The sequence below is a fragment of the Motacilla alba genome, chromosome 14 (assembly GCF_015832195.1).
Source record: "Motacilla alba alba isolate MOTALB_02 chromosome 14, Motacilla_alba_V1.0_pri, whole genome shotgun sequence".
Taxonomy (NCBI): Eukaryota; Metazoa; Chordata; class Aves; order Passeriformes; family Motacillidae; genus Motacilla; species Motacilla alba.
In genome coordinates this window covers 14462541-14489058 of record NC_052029.1, presented here as the reverse complement: position 1 = coordinate 14489058, position 26518 = coordinate 14462541, and the positions used below count along the sequence as shown (strand labels likewise).

At 48.2% G+C, this 26518-nt stretch overlaps 1 protein-coding gene across 2 annotated transcripts in view; it reads right to left on the bottom strand.

The window, feature by feature from the left end:
* Nucleotides 1-4114: 4114 nt before the first annotated feature.
* Nucleotides 4115-26518, bottom strand: part of EPN2 (epsin 2) — a 44565-nt gene continuing 22161 nt past the window's right edge. Inside the window, exons 3-9 of one of the 2 annotated variants that reach the window (XM_038151199.1) lie at nucleotides 18114-18226; nucleotides 16279-16371; nucleotides 15820-15994; nucleotides 12302-12475; nucleotides 10756-10848; nucleotides 9695-9910; nucleotides 4115-8049 (exon numbers count right to left, since the gene is read on the bottom strand). In XM_038151199.1, coding sequence (XP_038007127.1) covers nucleotides 7730-8049; nucleotides 9695-9910; nucleotides 10756-10848; nucleotides 12302-12475; nucleotides 15820-15994; nucleotides 16279-16371; nucleotides 18114-18226 — 1184 coding nt within the window. In that variant the 3' untranslated portion in view covers nucleotides 4115-7729. The remainder of the gene's footprint in view (nucleotides 8050-9694; nucleotides 9911-10755; nucleotides 10849-12301; nucleotides 12476-15819; nucleotides 15995-16278; nucleotides 16372-18113; nucleotides 18227-26518) is intronic. The other variant, XM_038151200.1, reaches the window with a different exon arrangement.

Genomic DNA, 26518 nt, shown 5'->3' with positions numbered 1-26518 from the left:
TTCCCCCTGACAGCTGAGGGGAAGGGAGGTTAAAAACAGTGAACAGCAAAAATCCTAAACTCCCTAAGACAGGATTAAAGAACCTTGAGGTGTCCAAGCTGCTCTCTAAGCAGATCCCACACTGCTACCTGCATTATTAGGGGTTTTTGCCTGTTTTTTCCTAGGTTTAGCTGGGTTTTGGGGTGGTTTTGGACTCCTCAATGGCTTGAGCACATCTAAGAGCTTTGCTTACCTTCCTCGAGGGCTGGGCAGGTTTCCTTACGTTTCCTGTGAGTGTTTCCCTCAGGGCATCACCCAGGGGCTGATGTTTGGAGTTCCCCAAGCCCAGTGCCACTGATATCCCTCAGAAAGGTCTCCCAGAAATGGCCTTGCTGCTGCCTTCATCATTTCCTGCTTGAAATCTTTGCACCTGGGGACAGCCTGTGAATAAAGATGGACACGACACCGTGAGCAGGGAGCAGCGACAAGGAAGTGATTTAGGATCCCTGGCGGTTCATGGAAGTTAAAGCCTAGAAGCAGCAGTGCTTTAAGGACAGCCAAATCCCAGTAAAACCCAGCAGCAGAGGCTCCCGCTCTCTGGAACACCCTGCTCCTTGCCTGGTTAACCATTCTCCCTTCTCTTCAAACCTGCACTGAAACTCCCAGCCCCGCAAGAGCAGCACGAGGCTCTCAGCTGGAGCTCTGCTTCCTGCCCCTGAAATCTCTCCCAGACACTGAAATTGGTCATTATCCTCTGAATTCCAGATGGGCAGGGAAAAAAAAAAATCTTCCTGGAGAACTGGCACAGGAGGGGCTCCACAAACCAGGGAGCCTGGGAGATGTTTGGGGTCTCTGCAGCTCTCCTGGCCTGGAGAGGCTTTGGGTTCACTCCATGGGAGCTTTCCTGCTGTTCCCCAGGGAGGGAGACAGCCAAGGACAGGGTCTGAGCAGCAGCTCGGCGATCAAACCCTCCAGAAAAAGGAGACTCATTCGGACAATCCTTAGGAATTGGTATTTACCGCCTTTCCTGCCGAACAGCAGCAGCAGCTCCTGCCCTCTCGTGGCTGCTCCAACCGTCAGGAAAGCGCTGGAAGTGATTAATGGCAATTAACTCCGGGGCTGAATGAAGAATTCCGAGTTTTTCCCGTTCCTCCGTGGAAGTCGCTCCGTGCTGGCTGCCCTGGCACTGCCCCTTGTCCCCAGAGCAGGGGGCAAACACCTCCCGGGGCTGAGCCAGGGAGCTGAGCATCCACAGGAGGCTGCCGGGCTGCCTTACACCAGCAGCTCTGTGGCAGCTGGGAATTATCTCCGTCTGAAAATGAGATGGATTCAAGCTGACAGCAGCTTCTCCCCAGCAGCAGTGTGGGGCTGGGAGCAGGAGATCTGTGAAATGCTCCACAGGAAAAAAAAATAGGAAAAAAAAAAATCAAACAAGCATGGAGCAGCCACGTTTGAAGAAAACTGGGGATTTAGCTCCAGTTCTTGATGTGTTTTTAGTGTTTTCTCCCATTTGTGCCACTGGAGATTTGGGGGGATAAAGGCCCTGGATCCGTGCTGGACACAGATCTGGGGGTGACAGGACAGGACAGCTGGGGTGGGACAGTGGCACAGCCAGGCTGGCACCCACAGCGTGGAGCATTCCCCGTTCCTGGGGAACAGCAGGAACCCCCACCCCGGGGCTCTCCCTGGGCCCCAGCAGCAGCTGGACGGGCTGGTGGCCCTGGAGAACCCACCCGGGACATCTCCAGAGTGTCCCTCAGACCCGAGATCCCCTGAGGGAACCCCCCAGCAGCCAGCCCTGGTCCAGGCACATCTGGAGCAGCACATCTGGAGCAGCCACCAGCTCCGGTTTGGGATGTTTTCCAGGCCAATCTTCCAGGCTGCACAGCCCCCAGCAGAGCTGGGCAAAGGCCACCCCGATCCCACCCTGTCCCCTCTCAGCATCCACCCCCGGGGTGCAGAGGGGGTCCCTGAGGGCTTTTTCCATCAGCTGAGGAGTCCTCTGGGGGGCAAACGTGGGGGAGCTCACGCCCCAGGTCCTGAGACACTCGTGGATATTTGCAAACCCGGGAGCCACCTCCACTTTTGGAAGCAAAAACTCCCAAACCTGCAGCTCCCACCCCTGGGGCTGGGGCGCACAGGACAGCACAAACCCCCCAGAATCCATCCTTGGGGCATGGAAAGCAGGGCTGAGGGAGGGAGGGAACAACACAAGCTGCATTCCCAGCAGGATCTGAGGGATCCAGCCTTGTCCTTCAGAGGGATGAGCAGCAGACACATGGAACTGCTGAAGGTGCCTATTTTTGGCTCCCTATTCAGGCCAGGATATTTAAGTACCCAAATTCACCTCAGAGAATATCATCACTCCATTTAGTGCCAGACTTGCTGATGAAGATATTAAAAAAGCAGAAAAAAAACCTCCTCCACCATCACCCAACACAACCCCAGGCAGCCCACGGACTCCAGGGCTGCTACAGCACAGCAGAGCTGGCTGCCTGGGGCTTGGAAAATCCATGGATTTCATTCCATGGCCACAAAAAACCCTTTAGGAAGAAAGCAGACCTGATTTTCACAGGTTCTGGGGGAAGAAGGACAAACAGCAGACCTCAGGAAATCCAACTCATAAATGGGGGAAAGGTGATCTCTCAAGTTAACTTGAGAACGGGAGTTTTGAACGTGAGGGGATCACAGATCCCGCTGGCTCCCTGCAGTGCAGCTCGCAGGGTGCTGCGGAGGCTGTGCCAAAGCCAGAGCTCGAGGTGGGCCCAGCCTTTCCCCACAGTCCCATGAAAAGCAGCCAAGGGGCAGAGCTGCACCCTCAGCCCGGCACAAAGAGGCAACACAAACCTCAGCAAAACCTCAGAGCAGCGTGGGCGAGGGGAAGCCAAAAGATAAATCCTTATCCAGAGTCCTCTTCCTCTGCAGAGCAGATGAATGCTCCTCACTCCTCAGGAGGAAGAGGAAAAGGAAATGTGGGATGGGGGAGCAGCTCTGCAAGGTCAGCGGAAAGCTCAACCACGGGCACAGCTCTGCTCACCACGGGCTGGGGCAGCTCAGGCTCCCCTGGCTCACACTGCCATCAGAACCCAGCAGAATGCACCAGAATGCACCAGGACCCAGCAGAACCCAGCTCCTCTGGAAGAGATGAGAGTCCCCACAGCTTCCAGCCTGAGCCATTCCCACATCTTCCACACAACGAGCGGATTGAGCTGAAATCGTGCAATTCCAAGAGGCAGGAGTAGAATCAGAGAGTCCCAGAATGGTTTGGGTTGGGAGGGACCTCAAAGCCCATCCACTTCCAACCCCAACACCTCCCCCTGCCCCAGGCTGCTCCCAGCCCTGCCCCGCCTGGCCCCGGGCTCTTCCAGGGCTCCAGGACAGCCCCAGCCCCTCCAGGGACCCTGGAGCCCTCCTGGGGCAGCAGCTTCCCCCAGCTGAAACCAAAGCAGAGGCTTTGCTCCCCAAAGCTGCCTTTCCCAGAGCCCCATCTCCAGCTTAATGAGTGATCATTGATTAGTGATCAGCCTGATTGGCCGCAAACGAGGCGGGGAGGCTGGAGGGGCTCTGGAGAGGCAGCTCCTGCTGCTGCCTGCTAATGAAGTGCCCTTCAATTAACGCAGCCGGGATTAGAGGCCGGGATGGCTTCCAAGGGTCCCTGCCATGTGATCCGTGCCACAGAGCCCAGGCTGAGCTGCGAAAGTGGGAAGTGAGCCCTGTCCCCACCCCTGTCCCAGCTCCCAACCCTCCTTCCACAGCCGCCTTCCCACATTCCTGCCTGGACACAAACCCAGAGCCTCCAGCGAGGCACTGCCCCCTGCACGGGGCTGTTCCAGGTTGAAAGAAGGAATTCAGTCACCTGCAACACGACAAATCTCCATTTTTATTGAGTCAGTAAGGTCTCAGCTGAGCCTGGTTTCGGTGAGCCACAGAAACCCTCCTCTCTCCCAGCCTGCCCTGGGAAAAGTCCTGGATGCATCCAAGGGATCCGCAGCATCCCTCAATCCTCCTGCCACAAACCTTCCACCGGCTCACCCCAAACCCACCAGCGTCCTGCAAACCTCCACCAAGCAGGGCCTGGGTGGGGATGGGAGAACAAACACCACGCAGAAGCCTGGAAAAAGCCACACGGCTGCAATAGAAGCAATACAATTTTAATTCTGACCAGTCACCTCCAAACCCCTCGTCTTTCCACTGTTCTGATGGCATCGTTTAAATATCACATCTGTGACATCGCTGGGGGGGGGGGGGGAGAAAAAGAAAATGACACAAAGATACAGACATTATGATACAATAGTACAAATGATAAATTATTTATACAGTAAATAATGGCAATAGTCAGCACAAATCCAGAAAAAGCAGCTGGCTCCCGGGGTTATGAGCACTTTGGGGAATACTGGAACACTTGGAGAGGAAGAGTTGTGTGAGATTCTGCTGGGAAAAAGAAATCTCCTCTTTCTCCCCACCTTCAGGCACAGAGCACACCTCGAGCTGGAACAGCAAAGGGGCACAAGAGCTGTCTTGGCTACGGGATTTCCCAAAAACTGAAACCACCACAACCCCCAGGGCTTCCCTTCCCTGCCCCCTCCACAGAGCTGAGTTTCTCTAGAGCATAAAACTGAATAAATAACTGAGCTTATCTGGGGGGGAAATTATGCCAAGGAGTGTGTGTGTGTGTGTGTGTGTGTGTGTGGTAATTTATTTTTTTACAAGATATTTAACACTTTTCTCTTTGGTCAATTTGACCAGTAAGGCTATTTTGGGCTACTAACATTTTAAAAATCAAAAAAAGAAAGAAAAAAAGCACTTTGAGTATTTGCAAAGTGAGAAAAAGGAGAAGAGGGGAAAATGGAGAAATGGGGCACAGGGGACACACAAACCCCCTCCAGAAATGTGGGAGGGAGGGAGGATTATCCCGGAGAGCAGGAAAATCATCACAAAATGAGCTGGACCACTCAGAGCATCCCCAGCCAGGACAGTGACCCCCCGTGTCACCCCCTGGGGACACAGCCCAGCCCAGGGACATTTACCAAACCAGCTCTTTCTCCTCCTGAACTCGGCTCCTGCCACAAGCCCTGGGCCAGGCTGGGATCTGGGCTTGGCTAGTCTCAGCCTAAAGATTTCCAGCACCACAATTTGGGCTGTGGCTCCTCAGGGAGCCTCCTTGGGGGTTGTGGTGCCATAAATGTTTCTGTTTCACATAAAAGGGACGAAGTTCTGGGGGCAGTGACTTGAAAAGCAACGATTTGCCATTCAGCAGCTTCATTAAGCCAGGGCTCCCTCCCAGAGCACATTTACAGAGACAGCTCCAACTGCAGACGATTTCAGCGCTTTACATTTTTCTTATCAACCTCATCTTGCCTCTAAAAAGTTCCCCAGGACGTGGCCAGGACTCTTGGCTGGACAGACAATGCCCCATCCCACTGCAGTTCAGGGGACAAAGGGACAAACCCCGAGTGACCTTGATTCCAGTGCTGTCAAATCCAGCTGGGAGAACAGCCCAGGAGGGATCTTGTCACAGATCAGCTGGAAAAAAGCACTTTCCCCCCATCTGCAAGAATCACACCCTTCCTGCTCTACACTTCTCAACAGCTTCAACAACAACAGAAAAAAGTCCTTTTCTTTGCTCTGAAAGGCAACAGGAACGGGGTTTGGATTTGTTTTTAAAGACAGGCTGGGTGTGGACAGCAATCCTCTTCCCTCCTCTATAAAAACAAGGATTGGGAATGTTCCTTGGCAGTTCCAGAGGATCCCAGAGGATCCCACTGAGCATTCCACCCGCTACCAGAGCTACCCTGACCCGCACAGCTCCAGTCTGGGGCTGTGTCCCCTCAATCTGATCATCCTTCAGCCTCCTCTTCCCACCAGGAGGTGGATCCCAGTCCTTCTGTGGGATCCACCCTTCCATGGGATCCCCCCTTCCATGGGATCCAGCCCCTCTCCAGCCCCACAGGGAACTGTTCCACCTCAACACAACTCTGGCAAATTCTGGTTTTTCCCCCTCTTAAATTAAGGAAAGGTCACCAAGTCTGTTCAGAGGTGCCCTGCAGCAGGAAAAATCCCTTTCCATGGATTTCTGGGAGAGGCTGGAGCTCCAGCAGAAGCCCCGAGTGTGGTGAGGAGATGAAAATTCCCTGCCAAGGGATAACTGAGCTCCCAGGGCACGGCTGGCCACGGAAGCAGCCATCCAACGGAGTGCACCTTCCATGAGTTAAAATCAGAGGATAAAATCAAACACGTTCTGCTTGCACATCAGGATTTCTAACAGCTCCACGAGGTTTACAAGGAAAATAAAACCAAACAGCCTCTCCTGGGATCTTCATCAAGGCTAAAAGTCTGTCCAGCCTGGGGATTGGGAAATGGGAACAAATCAAGGGAAAGGCGGCTTTAGTGTTTTTTCTTTTTAATGTAGTCTTAAATCATGTTATGCTCAAATTCAATTCATCTAAAAATAATTAGTCACGAGGATTTGTTTTTGATTTGCATTATGAATACTTCATTTAAAAGTAAATATTTTAGTGTTAATCTTCCCTTTTAAACTCTCTTTACAGAAACGAAGAGCGAAAACCATAAATAAGAGGGCATTAAAACCATAAAAATGACATTTGCCAATATCTTAATTTTTCAGCCAGACTTGATAAATCTATCAAAACCAGACAGTTAAATAAGAACCACATTATAAAAATTAGCAAAAAAAGGACTATTAGGTAACTCTGCAAACTCAAAATATGAAACTGTACTAAACAAAATATGTGCAAAAGTATACAAGAGTAACTGCATATAGCAAGGTTAAGCCTGAATTAGTTTTAAAGCTTGCCCCGGTGAAACTGAATTCAAAGTTGTCCCACTGTATCTCCTTTTTTTTTCGTTTTTTTGCTTTTCTTTGTTTTTTCCATTTTTTTTTTTCTCTTTCAACTCACATTGTAAGTCAAATAAAAACAAAATACACATGAAAAAACTTCCAAACGAAGCTGGTACTGGACAAGCACAGAGCAGGACACTCACTCAGCACGAGTGCAGCCACTCACAGAGAGTTCCAGGAGTCCTTAGAGTAGTGTAGGAATTCAACACTGCACACGACAGCACGACTCGAGCATGGTCTTGGGTGTTTTGTCTGGGGTTTTGTGTTATTCTCCTTTTGAGACAAGCTTGCTGTTGTCAGTCACACCTCAGAGATACCAAAGCAGTGCGAGTTTGCAATGTTTAATGCATAAAAACCAAGCCCCCCTGGGCCCTCCGGGTCGGTCTCTTCTAAGAGTAAGGACTATGGGTGAACCAACAGTCTAGAACTGTGTGTAGTTATGTGCAAAACATTCACTAGCACTCGGAATCTCAGGTCTATCTCAGGGCAGAGGAAGTGACAGATGCAGGGGAAGAGTAACTTCAGGAATCCAGCACATGATCTGACACCTACAAAATAGCCAAGGGAGTTTTCCAGTGGCAGGTTCTCCCCCTAGAAAGTGTGTTTGAAATGATTAACAAAGTAACAAAAATGGGCAGAATCTAACTTTGGTGAAAAGTCCGAACATTTCACATGATGCTCAACAAGCCAAAGTAAGGTACCATCTGTAGCAAAGACTAGATTTAGATTAACTGGTAAGTAGAGACAACTCTTCAAAGATCATAACTGTAAACTGCAAATCTACTTCCAAGTCTCTCACACACCGTTCAGTCCACACAGGCCACGTTCGTTTCGCTGGAAAGACTTCAGCCTGGAAACACTAAGAAAAGAAAAGTTCCTTTAATCGGGTCTTTATAGGAGGAAAGGGTTAGTTGTATTTGCAGCCTGGGAGGCCGCTGGCGGCATTCCTGTACTGTGCAGAGCTTGGGGCATTGATCCTGCAATGCTCAGCCCCTGGCCCATCCTGATGGTGCCCATGGCCGGCAGCGGCGCCATGCCCACGGGCACGGGGGCCATGGAAGACAGAGGTATTGGCTCCATGCTCATCGGGGGCACGGCGCTGAAGGAGGGGCTGCTGCCCATCACGGGGCTCGCTCGCATCTGGTTCAGGGTCAGAGGCTGAGGCTGGTTCACCTGGAAGGGGTTGATTGGAGTCGCTGCCGTGGCGGCGCCTGCACGGGAGAGAAGGGACAGTGAGGCTCTGCCATCAACGCCAGGGGCTGCAGGCAGCTGTCCCGCCAAAGAACACCCCCTGCGAGCCCAAAACACCCCGTGCAGCATCTGATCCCCGGCAGAGCACAGTGTGCTCCCTGGAAGCAGCCAGTGCCTGCAGCACCCCTTCGCTGACCAACCGCTCCCACCTCCGACAGCCCTGAAGGAGTCACAGCTTCCAAATCTGGATCCCTGCAAAAGCCCTAGCCACGACATCCACATCACTGATTTCATGCTTTATTTGCTGCTTTGCAGGCTCTCGGTGCTCCTGTACCGCAGAGAGGGAGTTCACATCAGATATTGGGAAGAAATCCTTCCCTGGGAGGGTGGGCAGGCCCTGGCACAGATTCCCAGAGCAGCTGGGGCTGCCCCTGGATCCCTGGCAGTGCCCAGGGCCGGGCTGGGCAGGGCTTGGAGCACCCTGGGACAGTGGGAGGTGTCCCTGCCACGGCAGGGATGGTTTTTAAGGTCCCTTCCAAACCATCCTGGGATTCTGGGACTTGTGTGCTTGCTCCAAGCTCCCAGCAGCCACCTCCATGTTCGTGTTTCTGGCACCGAGCTCGGACAAGAATTCCCAAAGTAAACAACTTGCTTCCGAATGACAGCGGTGCTCGAAAAAGCAGAGCACAACTTTCCCAGCCTCTGAGGTTCCCTGGATTGCTGCCAGCCCTGCAAATTCCTTTTAGTGTACAAGCCCAGGATTATTTGGATGGCCCAGTGACCCCTCACAAACTTTTTGTAGTACCCGGGAAGGGCAGATCCACAGATTTCCTCTCTCTCCCTGCTCCCTGCCAAGGCTGCTCAGAATCACTGCTTTTTTTTCCTACTCAGGGATTTTAATAAACTGAATTTTTCTTCCATTGGAAGGGTGATAAAAAAAAATACTGAAAGAGCATTTCCAAGTTGCACCCTAAGCACAACACAGGAAAACATCAGGGCAAATCCAGCTTTTAAAAAACACATCTGCCTCATGTTTGGTGTCACCATTTCAGTCTGCTCCAAGCAAGGGCTCACTTCTAACAGGCCCAGCTTGCAGGAGAACTGCAACAGCCAATTTTTTTTTTCCCACAATACACTGAGAATGTGTTTTCAGATCAAAACTGGCTCACTGTGGCAGCCTAAGACATACTAACCAGCAGCTCCCTGAACTACCCTGCAGAGTTTGCTCTCTGGGACCTCAGGCTGCAGTCAGAGATCTCCCGTGCCTGCTGCAGCTCCAGGAAAAGGGCAGTTCCAACCTTCTTCCACAGGAAACTCCTGCCTGTTCCCTTCCCAAGGTAATCTTACCTGTTTTGACAAAATCCAGCTGAAGTTCAGCCATTTTTACCACCCCCAAACCTTCTAACCCAGAGAACTGTGAGTGAGGGGAACTGCTGGAATGAAGTTCAGCTGCAGACCAAGAGCAGAGACTTTGTGTTTTCAGGGACTGTCACTGTGCTGGGTGAGCCCAGGACGCCTCCCTGAGACCCTCCTGATCTGTTGGCTGAAGCAACCAAGAAAACCAAGCCCAAACCAGCCATCTTTAACCCCAGCAGCACCGAGCTGTGCAGTTTCCCTGCAGGAAGGGAAAGCTCAAACAGAAACACGGACTGAGCAAAAACCAACCTGGTGCCAAGAATGGGTTCAGAGAAGTAACAGGTTGTGGTGGCTTGGACACCAGAGAATCCAGGTTCACCAGGGCAGCGTTGGGGCCCAGGAAGGACTCCGGGGTTTTGCGGGCCGTGCTCTGTTTGCCTGATGTCCCACTCGAGTGCTGGGACTCAAAGAGATCAGGACTCGTGGTACCACTGTGCTGAGAGGGCAGAGTGGAACCTGATTCAGCTGCAACAACACAAAGGGACAAACAGAACTCCTGGTTAATGCTCAGAGGCAGGCAGAGGGAAGCCTGAAGGGTGTGGGAGCAGAGATGCTCTATGCTAAGGTTGTGTTAGTCAGGGCTCAGTGTTTCAGGCTGTTACACCCTCTCAGCATGCAAGCAGGTCAGTGTCCTTTAGCAGAGCATGGAGAAGCTACAGTCAGAGTTGCAGCGCTCTACTGCTGGAATTCCCACAGCTTTGCTGCTCCAGGTGGGACTCACAGGCTCCAAGGAACAGATACTCCAAAGCCTGGGCTCCTGCCCTGCCCCTACACCACTGCTGTGCCCTTCCTAGCTGGATTCCACCCAGGGCTGTCTCCTCAAAAAGCTCAGCCGTGCTTCAGGCAGAACCACCCTGAGAGCAACGGTACCACAGCACTGGCAGGGTCTGGCAGCTTTGATTTACTGACCACTGACCACAGGAAAAAATAAATCAGAGTATTGATAGAAGGGATTTTCTCATCTCCCTGCTGGAATTTACACATTTGAGACATTCAGCATGGTTCTGGTTGAGTCTCTGAGCGTGAGCTCTGCTCCAAACAGGCTGGACACTGGGAATTGGGAAGTCCAACAAATTTCTGGGTCAGTGCAGCAAAAGGTCACACGGTGCAATTCCATGGATTACAAAAGGCCCATTCCCCACGAGTTCATGCACAGGCCAAAATGGGAACAAGGAGCTTTTACTGCTGCATCATCACTTCCTTCCCTTTGTGAAAACTGATTTTTTTTGTTCAATCAAATTTAAGACCAGAGACATTTGTTGCCGTGACTCTCACCCAAGCTGTCCACATGCTAAGAATTTGATTCGTACCTGGCTTTTTGGAAGTTCGAAGTGTGTCAAATTCAGAAAAATCATCTTTAACTGTACCATTCAAATTACTGAAGAGGTCAAAAGATGTACTTCCTGTTCAAAACAACAAGACAGCCCTGTCATTAACACATCTTCAGTTGCATCACACAGCTGATCCTCCTGGAAGCAATTCCTGACCCATTCCTGTCACCAAGAAGCCACCACAGGTTCCAGGGCAGCAGCTGGGAGTGCTCCTACTCTGAGCTGGGAGAAGGAGAACGTCACAGAATTGTCCTTTCTGGCAGCATGGAACAACTAAATCAGAGCAGTTTGCTTTGGGGCACACCTGAGCACGCTGGGGTTTGGCTGATGGAGTGTCTGCACTAGAGACAAGCAGATCTTGCTGTGGAAGGAGAGAACAGAAATGGATTTACAGCCTCTACTATCAAGTGTTAATCGGCCCTCAAGGGAAACAGCACCAGGGATGATTTCATTTCTGCTTCCCAAGTGGAAAGGAGGAGGAATGCCAGAGCAGAGGGTGTGCAGATGGCAAAGCCCCGTTAGCTGAAGCACCAGCACTCACCCAGAGCCTGCAATCAATGAAACATCACCGTGTCCAAATGTGGACACGCTCTTACCTCAGACTGGAGGCACAAAAACAACACCTAAGTGATCAGCAGACACACTCCTGAACAGCTTTAAGGTTTGTGTGGCTATTTTTAATTAGCTGAAATGTTTTCTTAGTTTACTGTTAACCTTCAGGACATTTCAAGCAGGAAGAGCACAAGATGACAAACCCCAAGAGAAGGTGAAAATTGAATATAAAACCAATATTTATCAAGAACAAAGAGCCACCATGGCTACAGGCTCATTTCACAATGCTCCAGTTCTTGCCCTTTGCCCAGGAAAAGCTGCTTAGAGAAGTTTTTGCAGCGCTCAGATTCCTTTGTCTGTTGTATTCTGGGACGAATGAGGAGCAGAAAATGCATTTTGGGTGCTTGTAGCCACGGTGCCAGTGTGAAAATGCCAGGTATTAACAGTCATCAAGGCTGGATTAGTTACAGAGCACCTTCTGCATCTTCACCAGGGCTCAGGGAGGGTTTCACACCCTCAGTCTGAAGGAACAAACCTTCATTTGCACCTCTAAAAGTCTCCTCCGAGCTGCTCAACCTGTCAATCTACATCTGCAGAGACATCCCTCTGCAGAGCTATTTATCATGAGGAAAGGTGAAATCAGAGTATCATTCATTGCCAGAAATTAAGTCCTTGTCTAATTAAAGATAAAACCCAAGAGCAGCAGCAGTCCCAAGTGCTCAGCAGGCAGCCACAAATACCAGGAGGAGACGTAGAAGGGACAGAGCAGGAAGCAGCACCACAAATTCAGAGCTGTAAGTCCATATAATTACATTTAAATTTCTTTTTCCTGCTGCTTATTACAAGTCCCTTTTATTCTGAAGGCCAATTCTGCCAATTGTCCAGCTTCTTTGAGCCACACAAAGCAAGAAAACCATTTGGACTTCTCCTCATTACTCAAATGAGGTGGAAATGGGATGAGAATATTGCTCACCAGAAGTAGAGAGAGGTTTGTTAGCAGGCGCTGACCCCCACGGATCCACAGAAGATTTTGCTGCAGTAGAAGATGGCTGAGCAGGAGCCCAAGGGTCCACATTCTTGGCCAGAGGCTGGGCTGTGGATCCTGCTGGTGCTGCCCAAGGGTCAACAGAAGCAGCTGGTTTGGCACCTGCAAGAAGAAGCAGCAGGAGGAGAAGTCAGCGCAGCTTCCCTTTGGAAAGCTTTCCTTGGAGAATGACCCTTCCAGGAGCCTTTCCTTGGGGACTGACCCCTCCCAGGAGCCTTTCCCTGGAATTGACCCCTCCAGGAGCCTTTCCCTGGAATTGACCCCTCCAGGAGCCTTTCCCTGGAGATTGACCCATCCCAGGAGCCTTTCCCTGGAATTGACCCCTCCAGGAGCCTTTCCCTGGAGATTGACCCATCCCAGGAGCCTTTCCCTGGAATTGACCCATCCCAGGAGCCTTTCCCTGGAATTGACCCCTCCAGGAGCCTTTCCCTGGAGATTGACCCATCCCAGGAGCCTTTCCTAGGACACTGACCCCTCCCAGGAGCCCTTCCTTGGAGACTGACCCCTCCCAGGAGCCTTTCCCTGGACACTGACCCCTCCCAGGAGCCTTTCCCTGGACACTGACCCATCCCAGGAGCCTTTCCTTGGGGACTGACCCATCCCAGGAGCCTTTCCTTGGAGACTGACCCATCCCAGGAGCCTTTCCCTGGAGACTGACCCATCCCAGGAGCCTTTCCCTGGAGACTGACCCATCCCAGGAGCCTTTCCTTGGAGACTGACCCCTCCCAGGAACCTTTCCCTGGAACTGACCCCTGCCAGGAGCCTTTCCCTGGACACTGACCCATCCCAGGAGCCTTTCCCTGGACACTGACCCATCCCAGGAGCCTTTCCCTGCATACTGACCCATCCCAGGAGCCTTTCCCTGGACACTGACCCATCCCAGGAGCCTTTCCTTGGGGACTGACCCCTCCCAGGAGCCTTTCCCTGGAACTGACCCCTCCCAGGAGCCTTTCCTAGGACACTGACCCCTCCAGGAGCCTTTCCCTGGAGATTGACCCATCCCAGGAGCCTTTCCCTGGAACTGACCCCTCCCAGGAGCCTTTCCTCCCAATTAACACTGAGCATTAATGGCAGCAGCAGCTCAGCACCAGCCACTCCCAGCATTTGTCACACTCGGACCAACAACAGCACCAGGAAATTCTGGGCAAGGCAGAGGAATAAACAATTCCCCTCTCTGGATACAAACACCTGCAGCTCCAACAAGAAAATAAACTTGCCTTTGTTGCTGGCATTGCCACCACAAGTGACAATCCCTGGCTGGAGGTGACCTAAATCACAGGGTCTATTTATGAACTCAGGGGAAAGTGAGTTTATAAAAAGCCCAAAGGTAAAAGGTGGGAGATACACAAATTAACCCTCGGACAAAGGAATCTGTAAGATTCAGAGGGAATGTCTGCCAAGTCTTTTAACCCCACTGCTATTTTATAAAAATATAACCAGCTCCCCTGAGCCAGCTGTGCTTTTTTATTCCCATTTCTAAGCACTCCTGACACACATCTAAGCTGCCCACTGACACCCCTGTATTATTTTTAACCCCATGCCTGTATGTTCAGGGTTCTCATTTTTACTGGAAGATGCTGACAACTCTTCATTCCTACAGATCCCATCACCAAAGGTTTAATTCCCAAATGAGGATTTTATAACCCAAGAGAGCAGGACAGCATCACCCACACGCAACAACTCTGACCTTCAATATCCTGCAGGTTTCAAATCACAACTGAAAATTATTTTAGCTTTTAAAACTCCATTCAGACTCCCCTGGCATCCCAATATTCCTGTAAATCAGGAATGCTGTACACAGCGGCACAAATCCCAGCTGGAATTTTGGGTTTTGTTTCATCAGCAGGCACGTGGTCGCTCCAGCTCTGGAGCAGGAAATGCCAAAACTCTCCAAGGAAGCCCCATTATTCCCACAGCAGTACTCCCATTTCCTTTATCTGTCCCCAGTGCTGAGTTAGGAGCAGTGACACACTAATGACAGCATTTCCCATCACCAGCAGCTTCCCAAAATGTCCTTTCTTCCCAAAAAGGAGCACTCAAAATGAGAATGCTGAGGAAAATCCCTTCCCGGAGCTTCCATCAGCTCCACTGGAACACCACAGCACTGGCAGGATTTGGGAAATGCAGACTCATGAGTCATTTTTTTTACCAGCAAATTCATAAACCTGCATCTTTGAGACTGTTCCTGGGAGAATCCAGCAGGCTGGAAGCAGGGATTGCCTGTGGTGAAAGCAAGCTGGGAAGCACTGAGGAGATGCTACAGCTGGAAGTGCTACAAGGAAAATCCCCTCAGAGGGTGACACATCAGGCTGGAGATGTGAGCAAAGTGGATTTTGGTTGCTTTTAGCCATGGAAAAATAAACTGTATGGCCTTAGGGCCCAGAATCTTAGGGCTTTTTCTCAGTTCCTATCACCAAAAAAACCAGGTGACACTTGGAATGATGACCTGGCAGCTGGCCCAGGAGCTTTGTAGGTGCCTTTAATGCCATCATGAGCAGGGGAAAAATGCCCAAACAAGGCATTTCATTATTAAACTTCCAATTTTTCATCAGGACTCTGATGGGGGTGTGTGGATTGCAAATGTCTTGGAGGCATTTTAGAGCAGAGGCTGTAGAATCACTTTGTTCTGTTGACAGAACAAAGCTGTCAATCTTCATGGAAAAGCTTCATCGAGATTCGCAGAGAAACTCCCTCCCTTTAAAAAAGTCCAAAATTCCAACCAAAAAATAGATCCAGCTCTTGTTCCAAGTGTTACACTGTGAGAAACCATCCACTTTCTTTCAGAGGAGTACCTCCTTGGACAGGCTGTGGCTGACCCAGACATCAGCCCACCACACAGGCAGCAACACACACACACAAAACCAAAATAGCACACAAGAATTTGGCTTAATTGCTCTTTAAAATGTGAAACACTGCACCTCTCCCTTCAAAAATATTCCATGGATTTAGCATGGAAATCCTATGGAACACTAAGTATTTTAAATGGCAATCTGAATTTTTTTTGTCTGCTATAAAAATCTTCATTTAAGTAATTTAATCCTTTTGTTCCGACCATACACAATTCTCCAGGAGCAACTATGGACATGATAATTCAGACTGATGGCCTTCCTAAGCTCAGCACCCTGCCTAAATGTCAGATTAAACTCTGGGAACAGTCTAAACCCATGGCACTGGACACAGCCAGCAGTGAGACACGAGCTGGACAAGTCGGTTTTGCTGTAAAGACAACTGAAGTGCCACTCTCTTCTTCCTTAGGATTCCAACTGCACACACAGAAACCCAACTGCTTAAACAAAAAAAAAAGCAACTGCTGTGGGAAACGAGGAATTTAGTGAAATGAATGAAAACAGACCCACACACGAGCACAACACTGAGGAACCTTGAAATGCTCACGGTTCAACAGCAAAACCTTTGAAAGGACAGTGCTCCCGGCAGTTTGCTCTCACCAAATGATTGCCAGGGGTCAGAGGCAGGGGCTGCAGCTGTGGATCCTCCCCAGGGATCCGTCTGGTTGGCAGCAGCAGCAGCAGCAGCAGCAGCAGGAGGTCCCCAGGGCTCGCTTTTGGGCGGGGCCGGTGCCGAGGAGGGCAGGGCATCCATCAGGTCCAACAAGGTGGTGTGCTGAGGGCAGGAAGAAGCCGAGCTTTACTCAAGAGCCTCGCCAGGCTGAAGTGCAAACCCGTGAGAGTGAAGAAGCAATTATTATTATTACTATTATTACTATTATTTTGCCTTTTACACGCCTGCATCGACTAGCTCCAAATTTAACCCGCGTGGAAGAAGCTTTAAGCTACACAACAAAGCAAACCCAAAAGCATAAAAGAGCTCAGTTTTAAGCTAAGTTTGTGTTACTGTATTTCAGCTTTTGGCAGCATAACCGGGAATTTCTTAGGCGAAGGCACTACCTCCTTCTTTTTGGGAATTTTAATTGTGTCTCTGCGACTCTCCTCCAGAGCCATCTGTAATCTCAGATCGTCCCCGCGTCTGAGGCGCTCCTCCTGCAAAGGAAACCAACACCGGTGACACAGAGCTGAGCCTGCTCTGAGCCGCTGCTCCCTGCAGGCTCCAGCCCTGCCCCTGCGCTGCGCACGCAGCAGCTCCCACACAAGGACTCCTCCTGTCACCCTGCTGGGGCCACAACAGCCGGCTGGGGTTTTATTCTTCCCAAAAATTCAGTTAGAAACACGGAATTTCAAGCGAACGGGCCGTTTTTAAACTGGCACGATGGTTTTTCAGATGCCACTGAGGGTTGCAGGGGACTGAAGTGACATTTCCCTCGCTTTTGTTCGTTCCCTCCAGCTGGGGCACGCGGGGAATCAAGCCTTGCCAGCTCCAGGTGTAATGTGAAGGTTCAAACATCTGTAACTACAATGTCTGTGCCACATTCAACTCCTTTACATAGCTCTGCTCGCCTCACGTCTCTCAGAAGTTGACTAATCCCCCAGCTTGTCATTTCTGAGGCTCCTTCAAGTGCTTAGATTCTGATTTCCATTTCAGCTCCCTTTATTGCTCAATAATGATGAATTTACTGGGGGATAGTTTCCCCTTCCAAGCGCTCCTGCTTAACACAGAGCTGTAAACTAAATTATTACAGGAGTCCTCTGAAGCATTACAGCATGGCTGACGTGAATTTCCCCTCAGAGCTGAGATCTGACTCTGTTATGTATTAAAATGCAAATTTACTCCAAATTTACTCCAAATTCCGAATGAAGCTCCTAAGAATCAGCACAGTAACATAACCCAGGTGACAGATCAGGAGTTAATTTCTTTAAAGCGTTTTTTAATACATTCTGGTGGTTTGTGTCAGGTCAGCCTCCTGTTCCAGAACTCCCCCCAAACGAACAGACTGCTCCAAATTCCACTGGAATCAGAATTCCCTGACATTGATGAAGATTTCAGGAGCAGTCATGTTTTCAGCTCTTCCTGACTAAAACCACCTTCAGTAATGTGATGATTAACATCCTCCCACACAAATCTTCTCTCAAAGTGACTGGCATCTTCCACTAGGCTCAACAGCTCGGAGGCTGAAGCTACTTTAAAAAGAGATTTTAAGAATAATAATAAAAATTTAAAAAACCCACACACAAGATTCTACCTGGAGCAAAGCCAAGCTGCCATAAATAAAATAAAATAAGATAAATGAGATGAAATAAAATAAAATATAAATAAATAAAATAAAATAAGATAATGAAAATAAGATAAAGATAAAAAATAAATAAAATAAAAAATTAAACAGATAAAAAAGAGAAATTAAAATGAAACTTTAAAAAATTAAAATAAAATTAAAATAAAAAATAAGATAAAACAAGATAAATAAAATAAAAAATAATATAAAGTAAGATTAAAAAGAGAAAGTAAAATAAAATTAAAATAAAATAAAAAAGAGAAAAAATAAAATTAAAAAATAATAAAATAAAATAAAAAAGCGAAAGTAAAATAAAATAAAAATAAAAATAAAAATAAAATTAAAATAAAATAAAAGAGAAAGTAAAATAAAACAAAAATAAAAATAAAATAAAATAAAATAAAAAAGAGAAAGTAAAATAAAATAAAAATAAAAATAAAGAAAAATAAAAGACGATAAAATAAAACAAGAAAAAAAACAAGAAAAATCAATAAAATAAAAAAATATAAAAATAAAAATAAAATAAAATAAAACAAAATCAAATCCAATCCAACCCAGGCTGCACTGTGAGCTCTCCCAGCACGGACACTTTGGCAAACCTACACGGGCACCGACCTGCTCCGCCACCTCCCGGCTCATGGCCAGCGCCAGCTGCAGCTGCAGCTCCTCCTCGCCGCTGGTCTGCGGCCGCGCCTGCTCCAGCTCCGAGGACACCCGCGGGGACGTCGCTGTCAGGAGACAAAGGCAGCACGTTCAGCACAGCAACCTGCGGGGAGGGGACACTGCAACCTGCAGGGATGGGACGCTGGAACCTGGAACCTGCAGGGATGGGACACTGCAACCTGCGGGGATGGGACACAGGAAGCTGCTGGGATGGGACACTGCAACCTGCAGGGATGGGACACTGCAACCTGCAGGGATGGGACACTGGAACCTGCAGGGATGGGACACTGGAACCTGCAACCTGCAGGGATGGGACACTGCAACCTGCAGGGAAGGGACACAGGAAGCTGCAGGGATGGGACACTGGAACCTGCGGGGATGGGACACTGGAACCTGCAGGGATGGGACACTGAGACCTGCAGGGATGGGACACTGGAACCTGCAGGGATGGGACACTGCAACCTGCAGGGATGGGACACTGCAACCTGCAACCTGCAGGGATGGGACACTGGAACCTGCAACCTGCAGGGATGGGACACTGGAACCTGCAGGGATGGGACACTGGAACCTGCAGGGATGGGACACTGGGACCTGCAGGGATGGGACACTGGGACCTGCAGGGATGGGACACTGCAACCTGCAGGGATGGGACACTGCAACCTGCAGGGATGGGACACAGGAAGCTGCAGGGATGGGGCACTGGAACCTGCAGGGATGGGACACTGGGACCTGCAGGGAAGGGACACAGGAAGCTGCAGGGATGGGACACTGCAACCTGCAGGGATGGGGGGCACAGCACGCTCAGCACAGCAACCTGCAGGGATGGGAGCAGGCTTGGCTCCTGCACCTCATGTTTGGTGGCAAAGCTCCCTCGGTGAAGAGGTGAAGCTTCTGCCAAGGGTGAGGGGGATCATTTAGCTCTGCATGGCAGTTTGGTGGTTTAAGGGAAAAATGTTCCCTTAATTTCCCTATAAATCAAAGTTTTTTACAGGGCTGTGATATCAAGAAGTACTCCCAGCTCATGCTAGAGTGTATCAGAGCTCCTGACTTAAAAATTCATTGTCAAAGGAAACATTTGTGGGTATTTCTTCCATCTTCCAGTGTCATTAAGGATCTGCTGGGAGTGGGCCAATATCAGGGTAAAACTGGATACCACCCACTTTTCTGTAAAATAATACAGTCTTAATGGGAAGATAAAGAACTATTCTTAACTGCTGAGCAGGCTTGGGGATAAACAAACCAGCTATTCAGACTCCAAGTTTACACAAATACAGGATCATTCTGTGTTAAAGAAGAGTTTGGTCAATGGGTTGGGGGTGTTGGTTGGTTTCTGGGGTTTTTTGGGGGTATCTCCTCCCCTCCTCTTCAAGGAACAGTCAGCCTTGACAGCTAAAATATGCAATTTCCCAATATACAAACCATCTTTCAGTGATGTTTTCACTGCAGGAGCATGTGAAATTCCCATCCTACACCACCAGCAGGTTTAGCACTATACAGTAATTAAACAATTTCGTGCTCACTCTCTCTCAGACAATTCCTTAGCATCCAAATCATTCATGCTGAAATTTTACCTTGCTTTGGCAAGAAGTTTGTATTTAGTGGCTGGAATGATGATTAGTCTGGCAAAATATATACTGACATTTAATACATTTCATTGAATGTTTCAAACTAGTGTGTCAAGCTCGAAGAAATCAAGTTTCTTCCTCCCAGGTCAGCTGGGCATGTGTAAATGAGATTGCCAAATTTGGTTTGAAAACCACCTTTTCATCACTGCTTTAACCCTCCACACACTTCCCAGTCTTGTCTCTCTCTCCTGAAGTTTCAGGCCAAAATGACATCACAAAACAAGTGGAATTTTCTCATCCAGCAGGCCAGAAGGAAGGGGACTCTCCATAAACAAGGAATGGCCTTTCCTCCTTCCCACCACACCCCGAGGTGCCCTCCCACCCCATCTGCTTCTAAAGACATAAATTATTTTATCACCCCAATGATTCTTCCACCTTGTGCTGATCCTGAAGCTCTCAAGCCAACCTTACTTCAATTAAGATGCTACTCATAGCTCAATTCTATTACTCTTTCACACCTTCTCATATAAAATAATTAAATTCAGCCTGGTTGATGAGTACTTACTGCTCCAACAGTCACTGCCAGCCTTTCCAATATATTACATTAAAAATATGATGATTAAAGCATGTGATGATTCCCAGCCACTCACCTAATACAGGTGATAAATTAGCCCTAATTCTAATCATTCTAATCCAAAATGGATCATTTTAAACCAGGATGGAGGTGGAAACACTTCCCTTTGGAGTCCAGAGAAGGTTTACCTTTGCCAGAAGAAGATGGAGCAGTTTATGGGTGTTAAATACCTCAAATACCAGAGAGAGAAAAACTATTCCAGATAAAGGGGCAAGAATTCATGGTACAAACTGGCCACGAATAGATCTGAGATGCAGATGGAGAAGAGCAGTTTTGCAGCAGGGATTAGAGAAGGAAAGAGTCCTAACTGGTTTAAAAACAGAGCCTGGGACACATGGGACACCAGCAGAGTCACCTGAGAACAGATGGCACCTGGACCAGGAGCAGGGAGGAACCTTCTGCTCTGCTGGGCTTGGAACTGTGGGGGGGAAATGGGATTTCCTGCATTTCCTGCATCCCAGCTTTTCCATCTCTGCTCACACCCCTGCATGCCACAACAACCAAGAGCCTGACAGCAGAGTGACACTAAAATCAAAATGATGCAAAGTGGCTTCGATTCCAGTGCTCTTCCTCCCATTTCCACACGAAGGACTTGCTGAACTCCCAGCCAGTGCACTCCAGCCTGGAAAAGCTGCTAAAAGCAGGGATTGCATCCCACTCCAAGCCTTTCCCTGGCTCTGCACTCCCAGCCAGGCAGGGGAAGGGCTGGCTTGGCTTTGGCATGAGCTCCCAGAGCTCCCAAGAGCAGCAGCTCAGGGATCCCCACACGGATACCAGGAGCTCACACACACACAGGTTCTTCCTTCCCACTGCCAGGCTTTCCAGCAATTCATTCTACTGGCTTTCAGTTAACTCTAAAAGGTGTTTCCAGCTCCTTTTTACTTAAAATAAAAAGGGAAAACGTCCATTTGAAGTTCTCCCTTGGGCCTCAATAAAAAGCCAAACTATAGGAATGTTGCTGTTTTCCATGTAAGCCTCTGCAGTGTTATAAAACCATCCACACTAAAAAGCTGCCAGCATTTTTCTTTTCTTTTTGAAAAGGATTAAGAGAAATTCAAAACACCACTCTTGGGAGGAACCTGCCAAGTTTTACCTAAGATTGCTGTCCACGTGGGCCTCATCCTGCTGTAAGGTCACAATTCCCAGCACCCAGCAGAAAGGTTACGGCCTCAGGAGCAGGATGGTGCCACACAAAGCATCCCTTATCCCCAGCACATGACAGCTAACCCAGATGTTTATGCAAGATGGGGCTCAACTGATCAATTCTGACCTCTAAGCCCTGCTTTGTTGGGAATTTGGGGATCCCAGTCCCTCCAGGAGCAAATCTGTGGGATCTGTTCCTGCAGGGAGCACAGGGCTGGCTGCTCAAAGAATTAATCACTAAAGCAGGATTCTGCTGCACCATCTGTGCCTGGCCAGGCTGGGACAGCTCCCAGACACATCTATTGATAATTTCCTATATTTTGGCTCTATTAAAAGGCCTCTGTAGCTGGTTATAGATCTGGCTGAGTTAAAGTGAAATACAGGACACAGAGAGCAGAGCCTGCATTAATAATAAAAATCAGACTGTATTTTCATTCAGAACCCTGTGCTTGGGCTTTGGGGCTGTTTTTGTTATTTCTGGGTTTTTTCTGCAGTGTCAGGCTTTCTGATTTGCAGGTGGAATTCTGAAGAGCAGAATTCAGCTCTCAGTCACACTGGCTCAGGAAGAAAAGCTGCTTCCTCACACACTCAGTGAACCTACAAAGGTGGGCAAAACCAAAAACGACTTGAAAAATTGAAATAATAACAAGGTAAGGACTCAGAAACCAACAGCAATTCACTTGGGAAGCAGGCAGAGATCCCATCTGTCAGTCTGCCACTGAACAACCACTCAAATCAAATGGGATAATTTTAAAAAGCCAAATGATGGAAAGGCAAGTACGAGCTGTTTAATCTGGAAGGAATTGTGTAATCCACCTTTCCCTCGGGAACGAAGGAATCCTTCAGGTACAAGAGGAGGGTTGATAACACTGATGAATGTGACGAGGCGGAGCTGCTCAGCCCTCCTGCAGGATTCTGACTGCACCGAGCAGACTGAGAGCTGCTGAAATTCATTTAACACTCAGCAAATCCTTCAGGTTTGTTTCGTTGGGAGCATTTTCCTCTCAGGTGATGCCAACCCCCGTGTGAACGGACACAGTCGGATAATTCAGTGTCACTACAAAGTCTGGATGCACCAGCGGCACCTCCCACCTTCACTCTCAGCACCAGGAAAATAAATGTATGATGAGAGGATTTAATCGAGCTGTCAAATGACATCTGACAGGAGTCTGCCACATTCCTTCAACACCTCAAACTACAGGAATTCTCCAGGCTGCTCAGCCAGATTCACTGCTGGGTGATATTCCCTACATTCCCTGACTAAGACGGAAGGGCAGGGATGTGTTCCAACCTGCAGAGATGCAGGACAGATTATTACAGAAATAATTATTAAATAAAAGCAAACCCTTTGAAAACAGGAGTGTTCTGAATGGAGCAGGGTGCCCAGAGAAGCTGTGGCTGCCACATCCCTGGAATGTTCAAGGCTGGAGCAACCTGGGACGAGGTGAGCTTCAAGGTCCCTTCCAACCCAAACCATTCTGGATTTCATCAATTTCCTGTTGTATCAAACCAAACCAGCAATTCCTCTGAATCATTTTCTACTCCGAGCAAAAGGGGAGACAAAAACCAAAAGAGATGAGCAGAAAAAAAACCTGCTGAGGCTTCACAAAACTGGTTTTAAATAACGAGTCAACTTAACGTGAACAATCACTGCAAATATTAAACTCATTCACTCAGCTACAGCAAATTGCTCCCAGAATTTTTCCAGGTTCAGGTTAAAGACTTGGCATTTCCCAAGATCCACAAAAGCCCTTCCCAGTGCCTCTTTCAGCATCTCCTCTCTCCAGCAGGCTCTGAGCACAGCGAGCTGAGCTGAGCCAACCTCGGGCAGTGCTGCTGAAATCAGGTCACACTCAGCTGTGTCACTGAAATTGGGGATTGTGTCACTGGAATCAGGGTTTGTGTCACTGGAATCAGGGTTTGTGTAACTGGAACTGGGGTTTGTGTCACTGGACTGGGGGTCTGTGTCACTGGAATTGGGGTTTGTGTCACTGAAACTGGGGTCTGTGTCACTGGAATCGGGGTTTGTGTCACTGAAACTGGGGTTTGTGTCACTGGAATCAGGGTCTGTGCCACTGAAATGGGGATTTGTGTCACTGAAATTGGGATTTGTGTCACTGGAATCAGGGTTTGTGTCACTGGAATGGGGGTCTGTGTCACTGGAATCGGGGTTTGTGTCACTGAAACTGGGGTTTGTGTCACTGGAATCAGGGTCTGTGCCACTGAAATGGGGGTTTGTGTCACTGAAATTGGGATTTGTGTCACTGGAATCAGGGTTTGTGTCACTGGAATGGGGGTCTGTGTCACTGGAATGGGGGTCTGTGTCACTGGAATTGGGGTCTGTCTCGTTGAAGTCAGAGTTTGTGTCACTGAAATTGGGGTCTGTCTCACTGAAACTGGAGTTTGTGTCACTGAAATGGGGATTTGTGTGACTGAAATCAGGGTTTGTGTCACTGAAATGGGGATTTGTGTCACTGAAATCGGGGTTTGTGTCACTGAAATCAGGGCATCCATCCCTCCCATCCCATCATCCCATCCCATCCCCTCCTGGAGCACACGGAAAAAGGGAAGGATTTGGGCACAACCCAAAACAACCCCTGGACATCCCAGCTTGGGCAGAACAGGATTGGATCTCTTAAAAAGCGTGGCCTCAGTAAACTCGGTTTTAGAACACCACCAGCAGCATCCCAGCTCAGGCTTAAGAGGTCTAAATTAAGAACATCCTACTTTTCCCTGTGCAGCCATAAATCCAGAATCCTATTTAAGTGGTCACTGGCAGCTGGAGATGAAACAAGGCCAGGAACAAGAGGCTGAAGTTTTTGAAACTGGGTGACAAATGTCAGGCAAAAACCCAATTATTTCGACCCAGAGGCAGATCAGGAGTGAGGGACTATTGCTCCAAAAGATTTTAAATATCTGCTTTATATCCCTTCCTCTCCGCAGTAAGTTTGGTTTCAGCACTATACAAGAATATTTCCTTAAGGTGAAATAAAACCTGATTTGATGCAACTCCACAGAACTGGCACATTTTCCAAAATAAATTAAAATTATGCATTTTGTCCTGGAATATTTAATAGTTCCTAATCTGAGCATCAATTGTCCCTGGTTTAAAGCTGGAAGGTGAAACCAATTGCTCCCAGTATGTCAGAAATTGCTGACAAGATGGAGGTTGGGAGGAGCTTTTTGCTTTTTGCTTTTGAGTGTCTCTCACGGCTTCCATTTCCAGGTTATGAGACTGGATAGAAAAAAACCCACACAAATACTTTTACAATTCACCTGCCATAATGTGCTCCCTGGAATTATCCAAGCACAGAGATCTTCAGGGCCAACAAAGGCATTAAAGCTAAGCTTTGGGGGAAAGGATTTTATTAAAAACCATCAAGTTGCACCATTTCATTTTGCACAGTTTCTAAAGGATTTTTAGAGATGAAGTGAAAATATTCCCAAGAAAACAGGGAAAAATACCCTCATTTGCCTGCAGCAGGGAGGGATGATTGGCCATCAGTCAAGAGATCCTTTTCCATCTTGAATTCTCTCTCACTACGCAGGGTATCAATACTGCTTTTGTTTTGTCACAAAGGTTGAATCTGGGACACAGAAACCAGCAATTCTTGAAGAAAACCCCTCGTGGCTCAACATCAAGCAAAAATCCAATTGTTCCCATGCAAACCTGCCCGGGCTGGGAAGCTGGAGAAGAGAAGGAGTTTGAGCAGGGCTCAGTCAGTGCTGGCTGTGCAGAGCAGCTGATTCAACATTCCCAACAAACTGACCCAAAAAGGCTTCACTGATTTAACCAAAAACTGCACTTTTAGTCCCTGAAAGGAGGGGACAGAGCTGCCTCACATCCAGCCCAGCATCCACTGGGAGTTACTGGTGAGCTGTCCTGCAGGAACTAGCAAACTCTCAGCTCTTGTTTCTGCAAGAGAGCACTAAAAATGAGATTTTATAACACAACATAAATCCTGCAAGCAAGGGGAATGAACTGTGCAAACCCCCCCCAGCATGTCTAGAAGAGGAAAATGTGTTGATAGCAAAGCACTGAGGGATGAAACATTTCCTGGGCTGGCAAAAGTGCTCTGCCACTCTCCCAGACTTTATTTCTCTCTGCCTGCTAAGCAGACGTGCCGGACATTCAGCCAAGAGGGTGGCTGGACATTTTGGAGAGGCAAATCTCATGCTGTAGATGGCAAATCTAAAAGTCTCTGATCTCTTCTTCAAAGGCTCAGAGGAACGAAAGAGAATTCTGCCAGAATATACAGAGCAGCAACAGCATCTCAGGGATGTTCTAAGGGGAGTATTTCCCAGGAGTGAAGCAGAACTTCATTCCTTTTACAGATTTTTTTCTGAATCCAGATTTTCTGCACAAAAGAAGGGCATTAATAATAATAAATATCTAATTTAAATATATATTTATTTCTTTTTAAATTTTATTTTAATTTTTTTATTTATATTTTTATATATATTTAAATTTAAATGTAATTTTTTTAAAAAAAAAGAACACACTATGGATACAATCCCTTTCACTTTAAATAATGAAAAGCATCTTTTCCATCAAATCTAGCAGGCACAGGAATAACCCTACATTTATGTAACAGATTAAATGTCTGGATTTTAATGAAACTCCTTCCTTATTTCCTGGGATAAAGCTCTTCCCAGTTTCCCAATATCAGAGGGACTTTGCACAGCTGTTCTGGAAGGTGCTGCTTTGCTTTGCTCCACTCAATTAAACCAGACAAGAAACACATTTTAAACCCGACATGGACAACCTGAGAGCCACCTGGATTTCTGCTGATCCACGCTGAAAAAAGTCCAGGAGAGCTGCAAGAGAGGAAGAACCGAGGGGGGAGGAGGAGAAAAAACCCTGAGATTTCTAAAGCTTCTTAGGAGGTGAGGAAGAAAAAAAAACAAAGCTTAAGGAATCTTTACCTCCAAAGCAATCCTGCCACAGGACACACAGAGGGAGGAGGGAGCAGAAATCCACCCTTGGAGTAGTGAGGAACAGCCAAACCCCTTCT